The sequence below is a fragment of the Jaculus jaculus genome, chromosome 2 (genome assembly GCF_020740685.1).
Source record: "Jaculus jaculus isolate mJacJac1 chromosome 2, mJacJac1.mat.Y.cur, whole genome shotgun sequence".
Lineage (NCBI taxonomy): Eukaryota > Metazoa > Chordata > Mammalia > Rodentia > Dipodidae > Jaculus > Jaculus jaculus.
Window position 1 is genome coordinate 82102405 of NC_059103.1, and position 25089 is coordinate 82127493.

Sequence of the window (25089 nt, forward strand, 5' to 3'; positions counted from 1 at the left end):
TTCTCCTGACACTTGTGCCCTTAAGGCATGTGAATTTAATTTTACACCAGTCACCTTAGACAAAAGTCTTCACATTTTATTAAAGTTTTTAACTCATTTCCTTGTTTTTCCCTGAAGACAGATCACTAAACAAAGTGATCCTACGTGAGCAGTCACAGTCACTTAGTTGGCAGGTAGCCAGCTTAGGCTTTGCTTGATGTTCAGGGGTTTACATGTGCTCAAGTGGTGCTTTATGCTCCAGTCACTTTTTTTTTTTTTTTTTTTTTTTTTTTTTTTTTTTGGTTTTTTGAAGTACAGTGTCACTCTAGCTCAGGCTGACCTAAAATTCACTGTGTAGTCTCTGTGTATGGCCTCAAACTCATGACGATCCTCCTACCTCTGCCTCCCGAGTGCTGGGATTAAAGGCGTGAGCCACCACACCCGGCTTTTTCCAGTCACATCTTAATTCTGTGATAGCATTCTATGGAAAGTCAAGTTCCCTTTCCCAGCTTGTGGCGAGAAGTAGTTATAAAAGTCTGTCCTAAGAGAGTCAGTCCCCAGACAGTCAGCACGTCTAGTGCCAGAAGGTGCTACATGGGCGACTGGGGGAAAATGACCAATATCTGTGCAAGCAACTAATGGCCTAACCTACTTAGCAGCAAATAACCTGTGGTGATGCTCACACAAGTGCAATAGTGGCACACAGCCATGGTGGGGAACTGACTGCTCTTGATTGGCTAACTGATCCCCTCAGTGGTATGGGACCCAGAGCTGGAGCTAGGAAACAAGTCAGAACCATATCCAAACATAAGCCCACTGTCCATTATCAAGCTACCATCAATCGTGGGCTACAAGAGGGCTTACACCTATTAAATTATCTATAAAAATGTAAGGGTTATCTCATTTGTCCTGGTGCTAACTTTCTCTCTGTTGGAGAATCTGCTTCTCTTCTGCAGGTAGATGTAGATCCTAAGGAGAAAGCCACCCCATCATACCTCAAAAGGGCCTGGGCTGAAACTAAGAAAAATTGGCAAAACAAGCAAGGGTGCTGTTTGCCTGATAAATTGTGTACCAGCACAAGGGGGAAAGAAATCAACACAGAGAAAAATCAACTCCTACCAAATCAGAGAGCCAGAGACCCAGAGGCCCCCAACACCTCATCATGGAAGCAGACTAAAACTGAACCCAACATGGCTCAGGGAAATTTTGTGGAAGAGAGGGCGGAAAGAATGTCAGAGCCACATGTTGGGTCATGATATGCAGAGACATTTATCCTACCCATAACTGTGGGCTAACTCCACAATGCACGACCCATATACCTCAACAAGGAGGGGCCAAGGGGAGTGGGTAGTTCATGGATGAGCCTAATAATGATACCAAACTGACTGTATTTGTTGAACACAAAACTAATTATTAATTTTTTTTAAGTCTGTCCAATTTTACAGACACTCCTTCCAGAAAGACTTGTCCACAAGGCATATTTTCTGTTTTCCAGTAGCTGGCATCTTGGCCCCCACCATTCATCCCATAGTTGTTAATGGAAAGCCCCTTGCTGGCAGATTCTGAAATGTGCATCTATGCTTTCCACATGTGTTCTAATTCATGTGAGCATCCAATAAAAGGGCCCATAGCTTGAGACAAGATAAACCTTCAACAAGCTCTGGGAACTCTTCAATGTTTGACTATCAGCACTCATGTCAGGCATCTGTGTGGCATTCCGAAATACTAACAGTACTTGTAGGAAAAGAAGACATTAGTTCTATCTAAAGATTCTAGTATGCTTAAACAGGTTCATATTCAACTTTCATATTGGTTGAATAATTAATTTTTCCTTGCTCTGTTGATATTGCAATAACATGCCACATTCTTGTGAAATAGTAAACAACTCTTTTTCTTGCATGGAAAGAAATGAACAGGTTAAATGTCACTTTGTGTTAGGTGAAAAGTCATTTTAAAATACATTCAAAATATTTTATGTCTTGAAACAATATTTTTTAATTCAACTATGCTTAATAACTCAAATTTAAAAAGACAATTTATTTCTCAGGACCTGTGCTATTTTATGAGAAGGATATTTTAATACCTGTGCAAGCCAATTTGTAGTATGAACTGTTTATTCTTTTGAGTATTGTTTTGAAAATATAGGAAAGCTCAAGGGGAAAAAAGTATGATAGACCTTCATGACTTAACAACTCATGATTAATATCTATAAAATTTTGTAATGTGAAAAGTTACCATGGGCTGGAGAGATGACTTAGCATCTGAGGTACTTGCCTGCAAAGCGAAAGGACCCAGGTTCAAATTCCCAGGACCCACATAAGCTAGAGGGACAAGGTGGTACGTGCATCTGGAGTTTATGTGCAGTGGCTAGATGCCTTGGCATGCCCATTCTCTCTTTCTTTATCTCTCCCAAATAAATAAATAAAAGTTATCATTCCTTTATTATTATTTAACTTTCTAGAACATGTGGAATTAGAGAACAAAGTGGAATTAGAGAAGTGGGGTCATTGTTAACTCACTGTGTTGATCTGTGTTTCTGAGGTAACAATGCCGATTGTGATGATAGCTAGAGTGGTACAAATACTGTCTTTCTCCTCCAGTATGCTACTAGTATGTTATTTACATTATTTTTTTCCATCATTTACTTAATTGCACAATGCCTACTTGAAGAAAGAATTCAACATGCTATAAATGATCAATAAAGATCAACAAGAATATTTCCTCAGTACACACTGTATTTCTGAACTAATGAAAATTTATTTTACTTTGGAGAGATTTGTCAGTGCTACACAGCACACTATTTCCTAATATGATAAGAAAAACAATACATATTATTTCTAACCCTATGTTAGTAAAGCAACATGAACCCTATAGATATGATTCTTCCTCTAAGTTAGAAAATATACAGCCACTTCTTTTCAAAAAAGGCAAATGGGCTCATTTCTAAATTACTTTAAAGTGTAGCTTTTTAACCTCAGTGCTAGCACTCTCAGGGAAAAAAAATAGTAAGATGAAATAGAGGAACATTCCTAGAAATGAGTGTGTGACCTATGTGGCCCTTACAGTAAATTATACTAATTCTAAGTGTCTGTTTATGTATTGTGGCTCAATTAAGCTGATAGAATTTTCCATTCAGTGGGCAGGTGGATTTCCTGTAGTACCCCCAAATACCTGAAGAGTATGTTGTTTTCTTGTGTTTCCATTACAACACAGAGGCAAAGAGGGAATCCTCTGTGGTATTTTCACATAGTTTGAGAATGGTTTATCTATAGTTGCATTTGTTATCCATGAGATGAATATTAATAGCCTGCTGGCAGCAAATTGACTTTCTTTACAAAAGGGGTTTCCCTGTGTATGGGTGGATTAACCTTTCAAAATGTATGTTTCTACTTAGAACACTTAGTTGCTGTTTGATTAGAATCATAGAGATAGGTCTGTGTATGCTTACCTTGATCTCAGAGCTACAATATGGTGAGTAACTGCTGCTAGTGCCTTTACTTTCATTTTGCTGACTTGCCAGTTTGCTATAACCTGATTTCTTTTTAAAATACCTAACTTTCCCACTGAAATAGGCATGCGTGATTGATTATGGGTTTGGAACCATTAACAATTAAATGTGGTTTATGTGATCTACGAGGGAAGTGAGATGGCAAATGCAATGCTGTGTGTTTTCCTTAAAAGTTTTATTTTACAGCTTTTCCCAGTTACTTCTTTCCACAGAAAATGTTTTTGGTATAAACACACTATATGAATGTTAACTTATATCACTTTATTATTTCTACAGACCCTGTAAATAATAACTAAATAGACATATGGGAAATTTTATAATTACTTTCTTAAGATATTTTAGAGTTTACCAATATTGTTAAGCAATGATTAATGAAAGTATTCATCTACTGTAGGGGACACTTCTCATCATATTCTTTGTGTTGATAGGAACCATAAAAATATCTAAGAGAGCATATTTTTACATGTAAAGTCACTGAACATTGATCAGTTTTTCCAAAGAATGGTGGGAAATGGCTTTCCCTAGGAATAATTTAGGTAAAAGCATATAGTCTTCCCAGAAAAGTTATTTTAACAACCAGCCATGGACAAAGGTAGGCTAGGTATCTTTGGACATAGGATAGTGTTTCATTAAAACAGTAACATGTAGTTTTAAGCATTGTTGTGAAACTTCTAATTGTGAATGCTGAGCAACTTCATCCCTTTTAAGAACTGAAGACAGCAAGAGCATTCTGTGGGATAGCATGGTCTCTCACACATGTCCCTCTCCAGAGGACTATTGTGCTCAAATAGAATGCTACAAAGCAACTATTTGCAGAATGAAGCAACCTTAAACCATTTTCAGATATGCTCCTCTCAAAATCTTGATAATTTTGTAAAAAGTATAAGTTGTAATATATTTTAAAGTAAGAGAAGCCCTCATTTCTTTCTTCCAAGGGTCTGTCTGTGTCTGTCTTTAACACTTTGCATCTCTCTGTCTTCACCTCAGTTTGCTTCTGCTCTTTCTGTCTGATTGAAATATCCACTTGATTAATTGATCATTGGCTTCTACTATAACTTCCTGATTGAAATTTGTATTATCAATTTTAATGAAATTAAAGAGGCATATGAAATATTGTTCAAACCTGAGGAAATAAACTGTGAGTTGACTTTTCCTATTTAAAAATTCTAAAACCCATAGCTGACAAGGAGATGGGTGGAACAGTGCACAAAAGACAGACAAAGATTCCTCAGACAGACAATCATTAAAGTACCTTGAATTCTTGGGATGGCCTTTCCTCTGGGAAAGGTGGAGTGGTGGAGTGGAGAGGTCAGAAAGGGAAAGATAGCAATGCCATCTTTAGTTAGCTGAAACTTCCTGCTGAGGATGACAAAAGCCTTGCATTAGCTGTCCACTTTTACAACTTGCTTCTGAGAGCTTTAGTGTTAGCTCTTTCACTATTAATTTCTAACCATTTTTTTTCATTATGATTAGATAATGAGTTCTCAGGGGGGAAAACACCAATTCTTCATAGTTATTCTACCATCTGTTTGGAATTGTGCCAACTTGAATCTTTCAAATATTCGTGTCATGGATGAAGTTCTTGGAATAAAAAAGCCTCACTTTTTCATACATATGCCTCAGGGTTAAAAAAAATCTAAAGCAGGAATGAACACATATTTCCACTGAAAGTGTACAGAATCTGAATAAAAATCAACTTCATTTGAATATATACCCAAGATTAAGTATTCCTGTGGCTTTAAAATAAAAAATTTCCTCATATGGGTGAAAATCACTGTCATGGTTGCAAGACACATTCCCAACTCAATAGATCCTGTGAGACTTACCTGAGTATAAAACACAGTGTGAGAGAGAAACATTCACAGTGAGGCAGTTATTTCACAGTTAATAGATTACTGTGGTAAGTAATCAAGATTATTGACTCTCAGCCTTTGATGATCTGATGTGTATAAATTCTAGTCTGTAGTAGTCTTTAGCAACATAAGTAATAAAATACATCTGAAGACAAATTACCTCAATCATAGTTTTAAACTACATCTTAAGTAGTATATAGAGTGAAATGTCTCCTTCAGGTGTATAAGCAACTGTAATGAGTCAAGTCCAGGTAACACGCAGACAAATTATACACTTCTTCATCAGCAGCAGCATGCTTCATAGTCATCAGTGTTTTCTTTTTTTCAGTTGTAGAGAACACGTTGTCATGTTTCACAAATTATTTGCTAGGAAAGTTGTTCATAAATCTGGGAAAGTAGATTTTATTATACTTTTTGCACTTGAAAAATAAAGGAACTTAAACCAGATATGGTGTTGCATATTGAACATCTCTGTACTCAGAAAGTAGAGACAAGAGTATCAAGCCTGGTGGCATACACCTTTAGTCCTAGCATTCTGGAGGTAGAGATAGGAGAATCACTATGAGTTTAAGACCACCCGGAGAATGCATAGTGAATTCCAGGTCAGCCTGGGCTAGAGCAAGACCTTATCTCGAGAAAACAAAAAACAACAACAAAAAAAGAGGATCAGAAACTCATCCTGGGATATGTAGTGTGTTCCAGGCTAGCCAGGATACATGAGACACTATCTCAAAAAATAAAACAACAATAACAAAAACCTACAGATGTATTAAAATAAGAGAAAAATTTGTTCAGATTAATTGGAATATATAAATCTTTTTTAATTTTCCTTGTACAGGAAAGCATAAAGTATAGGCATAGTATCAAAACAATTACATTTGATTTATAATAGAAACAAAAATATTAGCATGTCTGCTGTAATCAAATATAAGTCTGTCTAAATATGGGTCCAAACAATAAGATAACTGATTATTGCATGCTGTCACTTGTTTAAAGACAACAAAAATTATTTTCAAATAATGACAAACATTTCCATATAGTTTGAAAGCATTTTATATGTAAAAGCCAAAGGCTAGATTATGTACCTAAGTCCAGTAACAGGGTTCACTATCAGCAGAGTATATTAGTTAAATGGCAGATTGCAGAAGAGGTCATTACTTTTGATGAGTGTAATGAATTACCTTTCATTTGAGGAACTGACAATCTTCAGAGCTTCTCCCTTTTTCTAGTGTTGTGGATAGAACTCAGGGACCTTGTGCATGCCAAGCACGCTCACAATCACTGAGCTATATCCTTAGCCTCAAATATTTATATTTATTTTTGTTAATCTGTGAGTGATCATCCAAATGTTGAAATTATGCAGCAATTTCTATGTAGCTTCATGTATTTAGATTCAGTATGGATTTAGTAAAACTAGTTGAATTTTTAGCAATAACGATTTTTGATTAAAATATGATATGAGTTCTCTGATTAAGATTTGGTACAGATTAGTATATATTTTACTTTCTTCTTAAAAAATATTTATATATTCATTTATATTATATATTCATTGGCATACCAGGTTGCTTGACACTGCAAATGAACACCAGATGCTTGTGCCACTTTTTGCATGTAGTTTCCATGGTGGCATGGGGGTAGGTTGGGTATCAACCAAGGCCCTCAGGCTTTTAAGCACCTGCCTTTAAACACATGCTGAGCCGGGATGGAGAGATGGCTCAGCAGTTAAGGTGTTTACCTATAAAGCCTAGTGACCAAGGTTTGGTTCCCCAGTACTCACATAAAGCCAGATGCAGAAGGTAGTACATGCATATGGAGTTAATTTGCAGTGGCTAGAGGCCTTGGCATGCCTGTTCTCTCTCTCTCCCTCTCTCTTTCAAATAAATAAATAAATTCTGTTTTGCTTACAATACAGACAAACTTTATGATTATATAGGTACTGAAAGGTATTGTTTTGGCTTCTATAACTCATGGTAATCATGGTACACCTGATTCTAATAATTTTAAGTAAATTCTTCCGATACTTTGCAATGATAAAATGCAAGTGTGGTAACAAGACAATGACTTTGTCTTCTTGTCCTTTGGAGCTGTGAATTGTTTGCTGAGAAACACTAGATAAGTTAGCAGGTAGTGTAGATGAACAGATGAAGTGAGGTTGCTTTCAAGCAGAAACCTGATGAATTATGTTCTCCTTTTGGAAGAAGGCAAGCATCTCTGCCATGGGAGCTCAAAGTGTCAAAACTGGATATTCTTTTAAATGTACAAGACAGAATGAGAGCCACATGTTTGATTTTAAGTACAATTTATCTTTCCAACTTAAATTCTTAAAAAGATGATATTTTGGGCTGGAGTGATGGCTTAGCAGTTAAGATATTTTTCCAGCTAAGCCAAAGGACCCAGGTTCAATTCCCCAGGACCAACATAAGCAAGATGCACAAGGGGGCACATCCATCTTGAGTTCATTTGCAGTGACTGGAGCCCTGGCATGCCCATTCTCTCTCTCTCCCTCTCCTTCTCTCTGTTAAATAAATAAATATGATATTTTTTAAAAAGATTGATTTGTAATTTGGGGAACTTCATTGAAATTTTTCAGTAAAAACTCACAATGCAAGATCTCCAAGAACAGAGTAAGATAAAATCTCAGAATAAGGCCATTCTTTCCTTGCTGTCATTCCATGGACAAGACCGAATTCATAAGGTAGAAATTGGTCAGTGGTATTATTTCACTAAGGCCCTGAAACATGTACATCAAGAGCAATATTATAATTCTAGATAGAAAAGTTTCTATGACATCTAAGTATTGGAGTCTCTGCAATGCTCTGGTGATTTCCAAAACTGTGATTTCCTCATCCTGCTTGCTGGTCCCTGGCTCAGCATCACTTAGAATTTCAGTCCAAAAATGTCAATTCTCCATGTAAAAGAAATGCAGGGATCCAAATGGTACTGAATTATACAGAATCTGTGCCAGTGAAGCTTTACTTCTATAAAATAAAAAGGCTTCTTAGAAGGAAATAGGTGATTTTTTTAAAAGTCCCCTGATTTTACACCTTTCTCAGAAACATGAAATGGAAATAAAAAACAAAAACAAAACTGCAGTTCCTTTGGTTATTTCTTATGATTTATCCAAATGATGTGTAGCCCAAAGTCTCTGATTCTTAATTTCCTTTGAACCATTACTGTAAATGAGACTGATATGTAATTTTCCTTTCCTCCAATTTCTTACATGATACAATCAACGTAACTACCAATTGGGTATGAGAATCCTATTTGCTAGAGCCAGTACATGAATGAAAACTTAGAACATAGACTGTTTTTTAAATACTATCATTATTGTGTTCTTAAAAATGCTAGAGGATGGAATGGTATAAACCTATAATCTTAGCACTCAGAAAGCTGAGGCAGGATGACCAAGAGTTCCAGGACAGCATGGGCTATGTAGCTCAAGAGCAACCTGAGTTACATAGGTAGGCCCTGTTTAAAAATATACAAGCAAACAGAGAAAAGTTAGAACATTACCTATTCTTTTATAGAAGTTATCTGAAATATTTTGATCATTCCTTAGCTTTGTACTTATAAATGTACTATGTTAATTTCACAGTCAATAGTTTTCTTGTTCTGTTTTCTATATGGGTTCTTTTCTTTTAATCTTTTGGAGATACAATGACTGGTAAGGAGATGTAAGTATAAGTCTTACAACAGTCATTTAATATGTAAAAGGTATTATTAGGAAAATATGTTCAAATTTTGCATTGAAAGCATTGCAATTCTCTATGTAACTATCTGCTGCCATCATCAGTACTTGATTCATTCTTTCCATGTTTTGGATGCACTAAATTTACCCCAAGTGGTGCACACTTGGGATTCCATTGTGAACAAAACAGACATAATCACATCTATCTGCATCCTGCTGGCATGAGTATTATAAACCAAATAGTCACAAAAATGTGAAATTACATTTATATCAAGTTCTGGAGCTACATAAGCTCATAAAAAGCTGATACCAAAGGGATTTACAGAGTTAGAAAATACTTATTTTTGATAGGAAGGATGGTCAAGGAAAATGAATTGCATATTTGAAGGTTATAGTTGAAGAGAACTTAGCACCTTCAAGGAACTGAAGAATGGCTGATGTGCTTGTAGGTGATAGTGAAATGGCTGGAACGTGGTTCTGAGCCAGTGGGGAGAGATTTTGTCATCATAGTGCAAATCAGAAATGACAAATACTTTGGAAAACAAGGAAAATTCCCACAAAACAAAGAATCATTTGGTCCATTCTGCCCACAATGACCCATCTGCACAAGTAGATCCTCTTCTTTTAGTCTTTTGGAGATACAATGACTGATAAGGGGCTCTAAGTATAATTTGTCTTTCATAAGTTATTTCATATGTAAAAGTTATTGAGGAAAATATATTCAAATTTTTTGCTAAACTGTAAACACAGACCCCTTTGGTTATGTTAAGGTCTTTTGTCACTTTAATTGGAAACCAAAATGGTGTCATTATCATGGCAGTGAGAAGAGAGGTGATGATAGGATCACATGAAGGTTTCATAAAGAGCATTATGGCCATAGCATGGGAAACAGAGTGGCAGGAGAAGAACTAGTGGGATGTGCCACACCCATCATGTGGATGGTGCTGCCTAGGTGTTTATACATATTGGAAAAAGCTTGTAAAATTTGAGGATATTTATTACTAGCCAACATAATAAAGTATTAAACACAAATAAAAGTTTGACCATTTAGGTTTCGAATTGTACACATTGCCTATTTACTTTAAAGAGCCACAGTGCTTAGGAGAAAAAGCTCAGTGCTGTGCAAGCATAAGGACGTGAGTTTGGATTCCCAGCATCCATATGAAATGCCAGCCATAGTGACACACACCTGCAACCCATGCGCTGGAGAATGGTCACAGAAGGATCACTGGGGTTTGCTAGCTTGCTAGTCTAGCCCTACCAGCAAATGACCCTGTCTCAGAAAATAAGGTGGGGAGCAATTTTGAGAGATGCCTCTGATCTCTATACACACATGCATACAAACCTGCACACACCTAGGTGCCTATACACATGCAAACATGTATATACACTTGCATGCACATCTCTCTCTCTCTGACACACACACAGAAAAGCACAATCATGAAAACTTATTTTAGTTGGTCTTATGGTGGTAAAAAAGTAGATGGATATTGTTTCTCAATGCCTTAATGTTCATTTAAAAATAAACCCATTTTGGGCTGGAGAGATGGCTTAGTGGTTAAGGCATTTGCCTGCAAAGCCAAAGGACCCTGGTTCAATTCTCCAGATCCATGTTAGCCAGAGGCCCAAGGAGGCACAGCATCTGGAGTTTGTTTGCAATGGCTGGAAGACCTGGCCACACCCATTTTTTTTCTCTCTCTTTTGTTCTATTCTTCCTCTGTCAAATAAATAAAAATAAGAATATTAAAAAAAACATGTAGAGGAAAGAAAACACTCTTATTTAACTCTTTAATTTTCTTTAGTAATTTTTGCAGTTTTTGCTATTGTAAAGCATAAAATATTTGTTGCCAATATTTTATGAATCATTGCTGTTATTGGCAATAGGGTTAAGGGAAAAAGCAGCCAATTAGAAATAAAATAGTTTGCTATTCTTTCTCCATATGTGTTTCTGGTCCAAATTTTTAATTGATTAAATGCCTGAAATTGAGTATATCAATTATTTTTTAGCACTAATCTTTTAAAAAGACACAGTATAGTTGTATCATCTTTACTGTAGCAAAACTATGGCTACCACTGCCAAGTCAGTCAGGATTGAATATTAGGTGAGGATCATTACCTGGTAAAAGCAAGAGGGCAGCACAATTCTGTTGGTTTCCCATGATAATGATAATTCCGTCCATACTAACTTGTATATCTGGGAAATATCCAATAAGGACAGATTTCAAATTTAGTCTGAATGTAGGTGAGGCAATTTAAATGACTAAAAAAATGTTGTATGTCTAAAATCATGTTTTTATTATGGGAATAGGAAGAGGAGTGGTAAAAAGATCAAATGATGTTTTGAAAAGCACATGATGGCTACAGCATGGAAAGCAAGCAGGAAGGAGCAGAGCAGGTAGGATGTAACCACCATGCTTGAAGTAAACGGGCTTGTCAGCGGTTAGCACACATTACAACTCTTATTCCCTTAAAAAAAATTGTGGTGGATGCATAAGAAAGCCTCTTCTCGTGAAAGAGGGCATGCATTTTACATTAATATACTGTTGTTCTTTCTTGTTTAAACTATATTATCAGTAGCTTACTCCCTGTTCATCTCCTATGAGGTCTATTCTTATGATTTTTGTCCATAGAATCTTATAAAATCTTTATTAGTTATATATAAATATATAGTAATTTTGATGATGGGTTTCTACTTCCTGAAGATATTTCATATGAAACCTGCTTAATTTTAATTTAGTAAAGACAGATACTGAAATGAAACAGAGCTGCTAGGTAATAAGTGGAATGAGCTACAAATGATGTGTCCCAGAGGGAAGTGCATTTTTAGAGATTAAAAAAAAAATTGTCAGCTTCAAGTATCTTCTGTCTTAAGGGAAGGTGTCATGCCTTTTTTTTTTTTTTTGGTATTCATATTCTGACACATTCCAATGATATTACACAGACCTGGCCAACACAGCATGCTTCCCAAAGTAACTTTATCTTTGACTTATATTGGGACTGTGGATTTTGTAAACTTCTGCTTAAACAATCAAACTGCTCATTATCTTCACTGATGTCCTGAACTCCATCCAAGAATACAACACAACTTTTGGTCAGGTTAAACAAAAAGTAACTTGTGCTTTAAAAAAAAAAAAATCACAGGGATCCTTTGGTAAAAAGGAGGAAGTGAATAGGAGGAGGTGGATAAAAAGGAAAGACAGTGATGGAAAAGCAGAAATGTGTTTGCCTTTAGCTTGAAAGGATGTTGCCAGCCAATTGGATACTCTTCTTTCATGGTCTTTGTAGGGGTAAATCCTTGGGTTCTCAAAAGTAAAGATGGCTTATAAGTAAAACCAAATTTTGAAATAATTTTATTGGGTTTAATTTTGTTTATGTGGATGTAGTGTCCTTGTGCGGGTCTGCTTGCTCATGTGTGTGGGTGCATGTGTGCAATGTATGAATACATGTGGAGGTCAGAGTTTGAAGTCAGGTATCTTATTCAATCACTCCATATCTTATTACTGAGACAGGATCTCTCACTTAAACCCAGAGCTGAATGGTTAGGCTAGTCTAGCTAGAAAGCTGGCTGTGGGCATACAGAATATGTGAGTGTTGGGGTTCCTAACTCAGGTACTCATGTTTTGCTGCCAGTGCATTACCCACTGAGCAATCTCTCCAGTATCTTAAAACACTTTCAAATACGTTTTCCTTTGGTTTAAAGTTTCATTGACATAAAACAAATGGCAAAACAAACCAAATAATCTATTAAAATTCTAAATAAGCATTCATAGACATAGCAAAGTATAACTCTTAAATTTAAACAATTTCATTATTATTATTATTATTAACATATTTTGTACAGATGCATCATGGGTTAGTACCCTCTTGTCCCTCATCCTTGACCACATTCTGATGGGGCCCCTCCTCAGTGGGGTTGCAGATTTTCCCTATGGGGTTGTGGTTATGAGTTGTGAGAGAAGCAGTCAGTTTTTTTGGGTACGGAGGGAATGCTTCTGGGCATGATGGCTCAACTTGTGGCACTTACAATCTTTCTTTCCCCTCTTCTGCAAAATTCCCTGAGCCTTGGTGGGTGAGTTTTAAGTCTACTTCAGTGATCAGTTCTTAGGAACCTCTGGATCTCTGCTTTGGTAGGTGTTGGGTATCTTCAAGGTCTGTTTCCTTCCCTTTGGTGCTGATTATCAGGAGCAACATGGAAGTAGCACTCTTGCTCCTCTCCCCAATTCTGCTCTGTGGTTTCAGCTGTGGCATGGATAAAGTCTGAGTGGTATATTACCTCCTTGGCTCTTGCTACCTTCTATAAAAGAATAAATTTTCCAGAGCCGGGTGTGGTGGCGCAGGCCTTTAATCCCAGCACTCGGGAGGCAGAGGTAGGAGGATCTCTGAGAGTTCGAGGCCACCCTGAGACTACATAGTGAATTCCAGGTCAGCCTGAGCCAGAGTGAAACCCTACCTCGAAACCCCCCCCCAAAAAAAAAATAAAAAGAATAAATTTTCCAATGGGGAGTGAAGTTAGCACAGTTTGAATGGAATAAGCTTTATTAATTTAGGGAGAAATTGATGTTTATAGGTCCTCTGTTTTTAGCCAAAGACTAGAGAAAGCTTGACACTAGAGAGCATATTCTTCATCTCCATAGGATTCTGACCTGATTCCCAATTCCAGATATGGGTTCTTTTACACTGAGTGCTACCCACGATGGCTGTGTGCCACTATGGCACAGACATGTACATCCTGTCAGGGTATTTGTTTCTGAGTAGCTTAGAACGCTGATTGCTCAGACCGTCGTTAGCCACTATTCCCCAGTAGCTCATGTAGCGTATTCCAGCACTAGATGGGCTAACAGTCTGCAGCCTGACTCTCTTCCTTATTCCCCCCAGGTCTCTTCATGCTCTGTGTCAGCAGCATATGGTGTCTTCAGCAATAGGGTCTTACCACTTGCCTCCAGCAGGTAATCAAGTGCTTTGAAAGAAAGCTGTCTTGTTTTGGGGACCTCGTAGGTCTCTCTGATCAACAGCTCATTGTGGGTTGTAACTGATTTCTGGTACTGGGAGTTACAGGCCAAAAATAAACAAAAATTAAGCTTAGGCTTCATCCCTCTACGGGGCACTTCTTTTCTTTTCAGGTGCTCTCCCTTACTCCTATTGAGTGTTATATTATTTATTCTATCTCCAAGGATAAAGGTTTCTATGGTACCATGCCAGACCTTCCAATACATATTTGTCCTATATATACACATATATTTAAGCAGTTCTGTGGCATGGTATTGTTATTTTTCTCATAAGAAAGGAAGAGGAAACAGAGGCAGAAAGGAGACAATCTCCCCAGTTAAGAAGCATTCATGAAATAGGTGTTGGGAGACCTGTTCATCTTTACTACTCTGCTTCTGTACAGAGAAGGGTATTAAAAAAAAAAAAAATCTGCTCATATGGGAAAGAAGCCAAATCTGTTATTTTTTACCATATGATAATTTTAAAACCAACTGACATTATGTAGCTTGACTTTCTCCCCCTTACTCACTGAACTTGATCATGAATGTGTCATAGATTCTAGTGGTAATTTTAGAAGTATATCAGAATTTATTTGCAGCAGCATTGTTGGAATGGAGTTAGGTACATTATGGTCAGATCTCTGGTAAACAGTGGTTTGTATACAAAAGTTCAGCCCAATGAACCACAGACAAGAAGGTTTCTGGGAAAACTAATGTCTTCTCAGAAGACTATACAGGTGAGAGGATGAAGGTCTCTGATAAGAAATTGAAGATCTAAAAGCCAATACCACTAGGAGTAAAGTGAGCAGGTAATACACATAACATAGTAAGTAACAAGTTAACAATGCAGTAGAAACCTGACTAGCTGTATTTTAAGTACTTCATGATTAAATATATTAGAAGTCCATTATGAAGGGACAAAGGTTCAGAAGGTTTTTTACCCAGTATTCCCTTTATGCTTCCAATTTTTAGATTGCACACAAACTTTTTAAAATTTATTTATTTATTTTGGTTTTTCGAGGTAGGGTCTCACTCTGGTCCAGGCTGACCTGGAATTAACTATGTAGTCTCAAGGTGGCCTTGAACTCATGGCGATCCTTCTACCTCTGCCTCCCGAGTGCTGGGATTAAAGGTGTGTGCCACCACACCCGGCTAAAATTTATTTTTTAACTAGCAGACAAAAGTAACAGGTTTCTTTATGGTATTCCATACATAGTTTACCGGGGTTTACCTTCCACACAAACAAAATTTTCTCATGAAAATTCACCATGTTTTGTATATAACTTGGGTATTTTTTAAAATATATTTTATCTTTATTAATTTGATAGAAAGAGAGGAGAGAGAGAATAGGTGCACCATGGTCTCCAGCAACAACTAGCAAACTCCAGACACATGTGCCATCTTGTGCATCTGGCTTAAGTAGGTACTGGGAACCAAACCTGGGTCCTTTGGCTTTGCAGGCAAGCGCCTTAACCTCTAAGCAATCATTCCAGCTCTGACTTGGTTATTTCATTTGGAATTGTTTAATATATTTAAGATGTTTATAAAGAGAAAATATTTTGTATTGAAAGAAATTAACAAGCCATAGTGAAAGGTGGCCATGTGTGCTGAGGGCTGCCTGAGCCTTCTGGGTGCATCTTCAATCCCAGGTGTCCTCTGGCTGTCTTCTGGTCTTCATACCAGTTAATAAAAGTTCATCTCAGAATCTAGCTCCATGGATTCCATTCCCCCCCGCCCAAGTCATTGAAAAACTAAGTGATAGAACTTTAGCAGAATTACTTGTTTTATGAATTTATGTCACCCTAACTCCTAATTTACTGAAGATAAAGTTTAGAGGGGCACACAAACACTTGTATGGCCCATGAGACTTCTGAAGCTGTTCATTTTCTCTAAGATTAAAAACAAAATTAAGGGCTGGAGAGGTGACTTAGTGGTTAAGGCACTTGTCTGCAAAGCCAAAACACCCAGGTTTGCTTCCCCAGGACCCATGTAAGCCAGATGCACAAGGTGGCACATGCATCAGGAGTTTGTTTGCAGTGGCTACAGGCCCTGGAGCACCTTTTTTTTCTCTCTCTCTTTCTTTCAAATAGATGAAAATAAAAATGAATTTGAGTATTTAAAAATCAAAATTAAAAGAAGCTTTGTCTTACATAAGCTCAGTGTTCCATCTCAGCTTAATTTATTTGTTTCCACTTGAAAGAGAAGCCCTTTTATTGCTAAGAGCTTTAAAAAAAATAAAATAAAAAACCCTTGTTATTTTTCAGAAGGAAAAGAAATTTCTCTATTTGTGTTGGTATCTGTAAATGAAGAGAACTCTGGTGAAAATAGATAAACTGATAGAAATTAAAATTATACCTGGAATGCTGGTTTTTCTCATTACCACTAGTTGATATTGTTTATGTCCAGGACAGAATAATAGATGCAAAACTCAAACACTAGATAATATAATTTAGAAACAAAATACAATATTCAGAAAAATAACACTATAAGGCAAACTATGACTTAAGTGTGTCCAATAACTTCAATGTATTACCTATGAGTCTTAAAAGTTTAAATGTGGACATTTTCCATTTCATAAATCATTGTCAAGATTTTCCACAATTCCAATAATACAATTCCATTAAGAAATACAGTTTTATAAGGTTTCATTTGGAAATGAAAATAGCACTAAAATATCTGATTTTATTTTAAACTCAGAATCTTGCCAGGTGTGGTTGCACATGCCTTTTAATTCTAGCATTTGGGAGGCAGAGGTAGGAGGATCATCATAAGTCTGAGGCCACCCTGAGACTACATAGTGCTTTCCAGTATGTCTAGTCTAGAGCAAGACCTAACCTCAAATAAATGAAAAAAACCTCTGATCTGTAAAATGTTCACTTATGAGACATCATTAGAAACAAGGAGTATGAGTCAAAGGACTCGTGTAAGATCAGTGGCTAATTCACCAAGTCATTTGTTGTGTCTCGGCTCCTGTTGTCTCTCTTATAAACTTATGGTGGCATGGTTCTTAGGTTATTCAGTTAAATAAAAATATCTTTTAGAATCTTTACTATACATTTATTTATTAATTAGTCTTTTATAAAATCAATCTTCCAGACATGACAGGATAGGCATTTTTTACAATTTCCTCTTTATCTGGTAGCATGTCATTTGCTTTGGTCTTCAACGCATTTGCAGAATGTGTAATATCTCCAGAGCATTACATAAAGAAGAAAGGCAGTTCTGCAGTTTTGCATAATTAGAACAAAGCTGTGTTAGTTGGTGGTCCACTCCCTACAACAGTCCTGGGAGGCAAATGCTTTCATCTAGTAACTGGCTACCATGGTGGTAACAGATGGCTTTTAAACAGCTGTCACAAGCTGAAAACAGAATGAAACAAAAAAGCCACCCTCCCACACTATATACAGATAGCATGCCAATAGCTGAAATGAATCCTTCTTGGAGCATTTTAACAAACAAAACTTTTTTGGCTGTTTTTACAATTCAACAGAAACTCATAAAACTTGGACAAGTGGCTTCATATTTCCCGCAAACAAAACTGCCTAAATTTTCTAATGGGATAACAGCATTAATAGTTTCCAGAGGCATTTAAAATGTGTTGATTGCCAAAATAATTGTATTTTAAAATATATATACAAGTACTCCAATTCTTCAATTTCAAGTTTACTATGGACCATTTGATATTCTAAGTTCTCTGTGCAATGTTTCAACACATTTGGTTCCTTAAAGTGCAATTAATATTTAAAACAGGAAATAAAACTTACATGTCTTGGGACTAGCAGGAATGCTTAGTGGTTAAGGTGCTTGCCTGCAAAGCTAAAGGACCCAGGTTCAATTCCCCAGGACCCACGTAAGTCAGATGCATGAAGTGGCACAAGCATCTGGAGTTCTTTAACAGTGGCCAAAGGCCCTGGTGCACCTATTCTATCTCCATCTTCCCCCCTTCTCAAATAAATAAAATTTAATAAATTTAAAAAAAGAAACAATCTCTATCACACCTTCCAAGGATCAGGGTCCATTGTGGAAGAGGTGGAAAAAAGAATGTAAGAGACAAAGGTAGGATAGTACTCCTTACAATGCACTCCTCTGGACACAAAATGGCCTGGCTGTCCATGATGTTGCAGTGTTTGACACTACCTACACAAGACCACCATAATAGGAGGAAAAGATATTGACATCAAAATAAAAGAGAGACTGGTTGAGAGGTAAAGAACATGATGAAGAGAGGAGTTGCAAAGGAGAAAGTAGGGGAGGAAGGGAATTACCATGGTTTGTTGTTTATAATTATGGAAGTTGTTAATAAAAGTAAATAAACAATATTTAAAAAGAAAATAAAAAACGCTAATGTGTCTTAAGCTGTCTTCTCTCCCCTGTTTTTTTTTATTTTATTTTTATTTATGTATTTGAGAGAGAGAAAGGGAGAGAGAATAGGTGTACCAGGGCCTCCAGCCACTGCAAATGAACTCCAGATGCATTAACCCCCTTGTGCATCTGGCTTTACATGGGTCCTGAAGAGCTGAACTGGGATCCTTTGGCTTTGTAGGCAAACACTTTAACTTCTAAGCCATCTCTCCAACCCCCTTGTTCTTTTTTAATTGTTACATTACTAATGTTCTTGTTTTCCTGAAAATTATGGAATTACGACCCCTGTTGAACTAATCTGAGATAAGTGGCATTCTCAGAAGAAACATCTTGGAGTGTTTGGGCTGCTGTTAGACACTCTCGGAGATTTGTGCCATGAACTGTGTACATGTCAGCCTGGTCAGAATGGCAGCTCTAACAGTTTATGTCTTGCATGTTGTAATGGCTGTCCTTGCTGCTGGAGAATCTCTCCTTGTCATGAGAATCTTCCTTAACTGAAAAGCTGAGCTTGTGTTTATCCTAATGTCTTACCACTGGTTGAAACTAGGCAGAAGGAAAGTTTTTTCTCTGTCTGCTTATAACTGACAGGGTTGAAAACAAGATGAGAAGAAAAATATGGCTTCTGATGGAATATACATTTAGCAGGTGGTTTTCTTTTCTAGTGACTGTCATGGCTGTCTTCCCAGGAAATGCATCTGAGTCTTGTGACCTTTGTGTTTATTTCTTTTGTCCTTTAGATTCCATGTCGACATCTCTTTCATGAGGAAAATGATGAGATGTTGGCAATGTTTCCCTACCAGTCTGAAGACTATGAAAGGTAAGCACAGCATTTATTTGCAGCGTCTATCCCTCTAATGGTAATATTCTGGTTATAGTTCCTCTGCTTTCAGGCAAAGATGGTGAGTCCAATAAAAGCAGAAAGAAAAGAACAAGTCTGGGTAGAAACATGTAGAGCAGACAAGAAAAAGGTGTTGGGTATCAGTGTGGACTTTGGAAACACTTGATTTCATTGATATTTAAGAGGCAAGAACCATAGTTCATTATGGAAATCATTTGATTTTTAAAGTATTTGGTAAAATTCCATGCCAAGCTTTTGCACTTGTGACTGGAAAATATTTTGTACTTTGATGTGCAAAATTCTTTGAGGTAATAAGTCTATTTCACCAGTAAGATGAGGAAGTAGTCATATCTGTCTCCTGATTGTTTAATCCTTAGTACAGAAATAAGATAGGAAATTTATTAAGTTCTTCATCATAAACGCCCTTTGTGGGGCTCAGTGGTTAAAAGTCTCTTGCTTGCCTTTTAGATCCCAGAGTTCAATTCCCTAGCACCCATGAGAAGCCAAAATGGCATATGCATCTGTGATCCCAGTGCACCTATGACAATGGAAGACAGAGCCAGGAGAATCTGAAACTCTGGGGCTAGCTACTGACATTCGCGTGATGTCTTGGAGTCACCAAAAAATCCTGCCTCAAAGAAAGTAGACACTTCCATGCTGTCCTCTTATCTCTACTTGCATGCTGTGGCACACATGCTCACACATAACACACACAAGTTAAAATAAAAATGTAAAAAGACAAATGATGCTGAAACATTAACAGCTCACATTTCTCTTGAAATATTGAAAGCACAAATGAACAAAGTAGGCATTTAAGAGAGAGTATTGATAGTATTGTAACATTTATCAATGTGTGTGCTCTTCCCCTTGCAGAGTAGTTTGAACACTGTTGGCAGACTGGCCTTTTATCAGCTCCATATCCAAACCTATTAATGGCTCCCCTTGTCTATCGTTGTGATCTTCATATTGTAAACAAGTAAAGGCCTTTCTCAAGGAAAAGTGGCTAACACACTTAAAACCTGCACATATTGTCTCCAGAACCTAAAGGAATCTAGATGAGAAACAATGTTAAGAATCTGAATCCTTTTTTATTTTTCTTGATTATCTTTCACTTGAATGGTATTACGAAAAGTATCTGCATAAACAAACAGAGAAACACTGTTGAATAAATCCTCTGACAATCAGTTTTCCACTCAAGACCTCAACTGAATTTTATTTTGTATCACATACAAGATGAGATCAACAAGTCAAAATGACTTGTTATCTGATCTTACATGTGTTTTCAACTTTCCTACCACTGGCTGGCTCATACTCTGTTTTTGCATCTTTCTTCTCATATTCTTTTGCTGCAACATGGATCAAGCACTTTCTCTTTTTAAATTTACAAATCTCACCTTCCTCTAATTTCCCATAGCAGTATGTCTGATTCTTATTTATTGATTTATTTATTGATTGATTGATTGATTGTGGATTGGTCTTACTCTGTAGCTCTGGGGCCTAGAGTTCACTATGTAGACCAGGGTATCCTCAAACTGGGACAATGTTCCTGTAGATAATAAGGGAGCATTGAGACTCCGAGAACTTCCTTGTCCATGATAGGATATTGAAGGACCCACCTTTGTGCAGACTTTATGAAGGTATGAAGGTAATCACAGCTGCTGTGAGTCCAAGAGTTCAATTCACACACACACACACACACACACACACACACTCCCCTTAGTAACATAATTCTCTCTCAGCAGCTTTCAGAACATCTTCCAGCATTATGAGGTCTAGCCAAAAGAGGGTAAGCTTCTAGCCCAGTTTCAGCTTGATTTTTCTGTGTACTATGACTAGTGCATGCGGTATCATGAGCAAAAGGATCTTGACAACTAGTATTGGTGATTTCTCCCATTCTTTGGAACAATTTAAACTCAGTATATATGATAAGTATTTCAGCCCTGATGTGTAGGAAAGTTAGAATTTAATATTGCTCTTTATTATCTATAATTGTTTTGTGAATATATATTTTTTTCCTCTTCCATAAGATTATATCTATTTTGAGATAAAGATAGCACACAACAGTGGGTCTACAACAGGATTTAATTTATGTAGCAAAATACACATTTACATCATAGGAGTAGTTTGAGGATTAATTGATTAATTAATTACATTTAAACCCTTAAAATAACCATAGACATTAAAAATAATGGGTATAGTAGCACATGCTTGTAATCCCAGAACAGAGCAGGTAGAGACAGGAGGATTAGGAGTTCAAGGTCATCCTTGGCTATGTAAGGATTTTGAGACCAATCTGGGATATATAACACTATCTCAAAAAGTGAAAATATGAAAGATGATATGCTAAAATAATAAAATAAAATTTAAAATGAAATATGGTGACATAGGATGGAGAGGTGGGGAAGGACAGAGGAACCCAATGTTTCTATAAGGAGGTAGAGTTATATTCTCTATACTTCTGACGAAAGCCATGTATAAAATTGTAAGGCTCTTGTGTAAGCTCCTGAGTCACTAGCCTACTATTATAAAAGTAAAATGAATGTAAGTTTTCCAAAGTACCCTGACATTAAGGTCAGTTACCATAGCAGTTTTCCAGCCTTGCATTGGCATGATGAAGTACCAGCTATTCAGCATATTAATATTTGCATTGTGTTTACCAGGGATGAAAAAGTCACATGACATTTAATACTTAACATTTTTTCCTACAGTGTTAAAAAATTTGTACTTCTGAATAACATATAGAAGGCTAAGTCATTTGATAATAATCAAAGCAGATGATTAGATGATTTATAGTCAATGTCTATGGTTTTTGTAACTGAGGATCCAGAAAGAAACATGAGGAAATGTTTTGGTTGTGTCTTTATCTCAAGAAAAGCTGAAAATATGGGGGCTGGAGAGATGTGTCAGTGGTTAACATGCTTGCTGAAAAGCCAAAGGACCCAGGTTCAATTCCACAGAACCCATGTAAGCCAACAGAGAAGGTTGTGCATGCATCTGGAGTTCAATTGCAGTGGTTGGAGGCCCTGGCACACCCATTCTCTCTCTGTCTTTCTCTTCCTCTCTCTCTCTCTCTCAAATAAATAAATGAAAACAATATTTACAAAACATAAAATTGGGAAATATGGAAGAAAGAAGAGAGAGAATAGCAAGCAAAGCATAACACAGAGCTCAGACTTTCTGGGTCATATTCTTTACTAAACCTGCTCCCTTCTGATGGAAACAATGTCAGCAAGGGTAAAACTCTCCTCTTGCAGTATTGTATATTGGTATTTTGGTTGTTATACCAAGCTATTTTTCAAAGGAAAACATACAGGGGTGGAGGAAACAGTTCTGATTCTCAGTGGGAGGAGTTGTAAGTGTATAGTTTTACCTTGTATATTCCCCTTTACATAATTGTGAATCCATTGTATCAAAAACAACCCCATTTGACATGTTATGAACCTGGGGTCAGTTCCTGGACACAGTTTGTCATCTTATTTTTTATAAAGCAGTCATTCGCTGACTTTTATGTCCTAACATTTACTTTTCACATATTTTAAATGTACTATGCATTCAAAAAATATAATTATAGTCTGGTAAGGAAAGCTGTCATGTTTCCTTTCATGGTGAAGTTGAGTTCATCTCAAAATAATAAAATAATGATAGTTCTCATAAATCACCCTGTTTGTCTTCCATTAAACTTGCTAGCTATAGAAGTCCTTCAAATACATACTAAACACGGTCCCTTGTTAGTTATTCACCCATTATCACTGCTTTCTGATAACAATGCACTGGTTTCCACATGCATGGGAGTGTTGCCTCTTCACATTCAAACCATACAAAGATCTTTACTGAAGAAATTGGTGTGTTTTAAGAAAAATCAAACAATAGTCTGGGAGGGTTTTTTTTTTTTATGTGTATTTACATAGTCTCTTCCAGATGCTGCATTTAGCAGCCAAACAGCTGCTGGCTATTAAAAGTCCCTTAAAGCTCCATGTTTTTGCTCATAAAGGGAAGAAAAGTGTAAGAACATTTATGGGGTGACAGGCAGATGTTTTGGTTGGAACAGGACAATAAATATAGGAATCAAAAACTAAAATAGTCTCTTTCATAATATTGTGTTTTGCAACTGTTGGGCCTTTGTATTCTTAACTTCCTTCTTACTTGACCCCAAATTTAACTATTATAGAAAGGCAAAGTAAAGGACTTTTCAAATATTTACTATTCACACTGCAGAGAATTTAATTCTGTTGTTTTGTTAGATGGAAGAACAATCTTCTTTGAAGAGCTGAATAAGGATTTTAAATATTTTATTATCTCTTCATTTATTTGTAAGAGAGAAATAGAGATGCAGAGTGGGTATATTTGGGCCTCTAGCCAGTGCAAATGAACTCCAGACACATGTGCCACCTTATACATCTGGCTTATGTAGGTACTGGGGGGTTGAACCTGGGTCCTTAGGTTTTGCAGGCAAGTGTCTTCACCACTAAGCCATCTCTCTAGCCCTGAATAAGTATTTTTAATGACACAAATGACTTAAGTTTTCCACAAATTTTACTAATTTTTGTGTGCAATATGAATATATCAGTTTTTCAAAAGCTATTGCTTTAAACTAATAAGCATGGATGTCACATTGTAGTTCTAGACATCCTTAAAATTCCAAAATAAAATAACTGCTGCTCAACTATAGGCTTATTTGAAATATGTTAAATGAAATTAACTTGAAGATAATGGAGAATTAATTCAGAGAATTAAGACAAGGGCTTGTGGGGAAATGTGCCTTCAGCCTGGCTCCATAAAGCCTGTGATGGAAAAACCTCTCTGTTGCAAACACCCACAGGACAAGCAAAGACTTTCTTTATTTCTAAGCTTTGCTGATACAGAAATCCCAAGAAGATATCATAATGCATCTTTTGTGCTGATTTTATTTGTGCTTCCTTCAACCCTTGGATTCAAGGCAACAATCATTTGTAAGGCGATTATTACCAGTTTCAATGGAATATTTGGGAGCTATTATAGGAAAGAATACCAAATTAGAATTTCCCTAACCACTGCCTTATTCTATGCCTAGAGAGGAGCTTCCCTTCCCCTCAGGATGGGAAGTTTGTGTCTGGAGACTAGAAACTGATCTGCTTTTCCCTTTCTGGGTGAAATGTGCGTGATGAAAGCTCTTGTCAGGTTTCAGAACACATAGCCCGGGAAGGAGTCATGTCCATTATTTGTTTGTTTTTCTTCTTTGTTTTCCTTTTTAAAATATTTTCTTTTCTTTATTTATTTGAGAGAGAGAGAGAAATAGGCAGGGAGAAAAGAGAGAGAGAGAGAGAGAGAGAGAGAGAGAGAGAGAGAGAGAGAGAGAGAGAGAGAGAGAGAAAAAGCACACCAGGGCCTCCAGCCACTGCAAACAAACTCCAAATGTGTGTGCCCCCTTGTGCATTTGGCTTACATTGGTCCTATGGAATTGAACCTGGTCCTTTGGCTTTACAGTAAGTACCTTAACCACTAAGCCACCTCCCTAGCCCTTGTTTTCCTTTTTGCATGTAGCAACTATAAGAATCATCCTCTTTTTAGCCACAGGTCTTCAGATTTATGCTGAAATGTCTTCCCCAAACTAGTAATTAAATACACAGACCCTGTATAACAATAGAATCCCTTTCTGCTGCTCGAATGTGTTGCAGTTCAAAGCCAATTAACATGATGGAAGATATTACATTAGCAAAATTATGCTTTTTCAAAGGAATTTGGAAATAAATTCACAACTCTATATCTCTGGCAGGAAGTTATATAAATACACTGAGGAAACAGTGGGGGTAAAATGAAGGAACTCAAGTGGAGACAATTTAATTTGCTTTTGGCTTTGGTCTTTGCATTTTAATCCCTTCATATAATTTGAAAAAGTA

At 36.8% G+C, this 25089-nt stretch overlaps 1 protein-coding gene across 1 annotated transcript in view; it reads left to right on the top strand.

Moving 5' to 3' along the window:
* The first annotated feature begins 14642 nt into the window (after positions 1-14642).
* Positions 14643-25089, top strand: part of Tnip3 (TNFAIP3 interacting protein 3) — an 88549-nt gene continuing 78102 nt past the window's right edge. The window contains exons 1-3 of the mRNA XM_045143520.1: positions 14643-14750; positions 19113-19192; positions 23122-23215. Coding sequence (XP_044999455.1) covers positions 14643-14750; positions 19113-19192; positions 23122-23215 — 282 coding nt within the window. The remainder of the gene's footprint in view (positions 14751-19112; positions 19193-23121; positions 23216-25089) is intronic.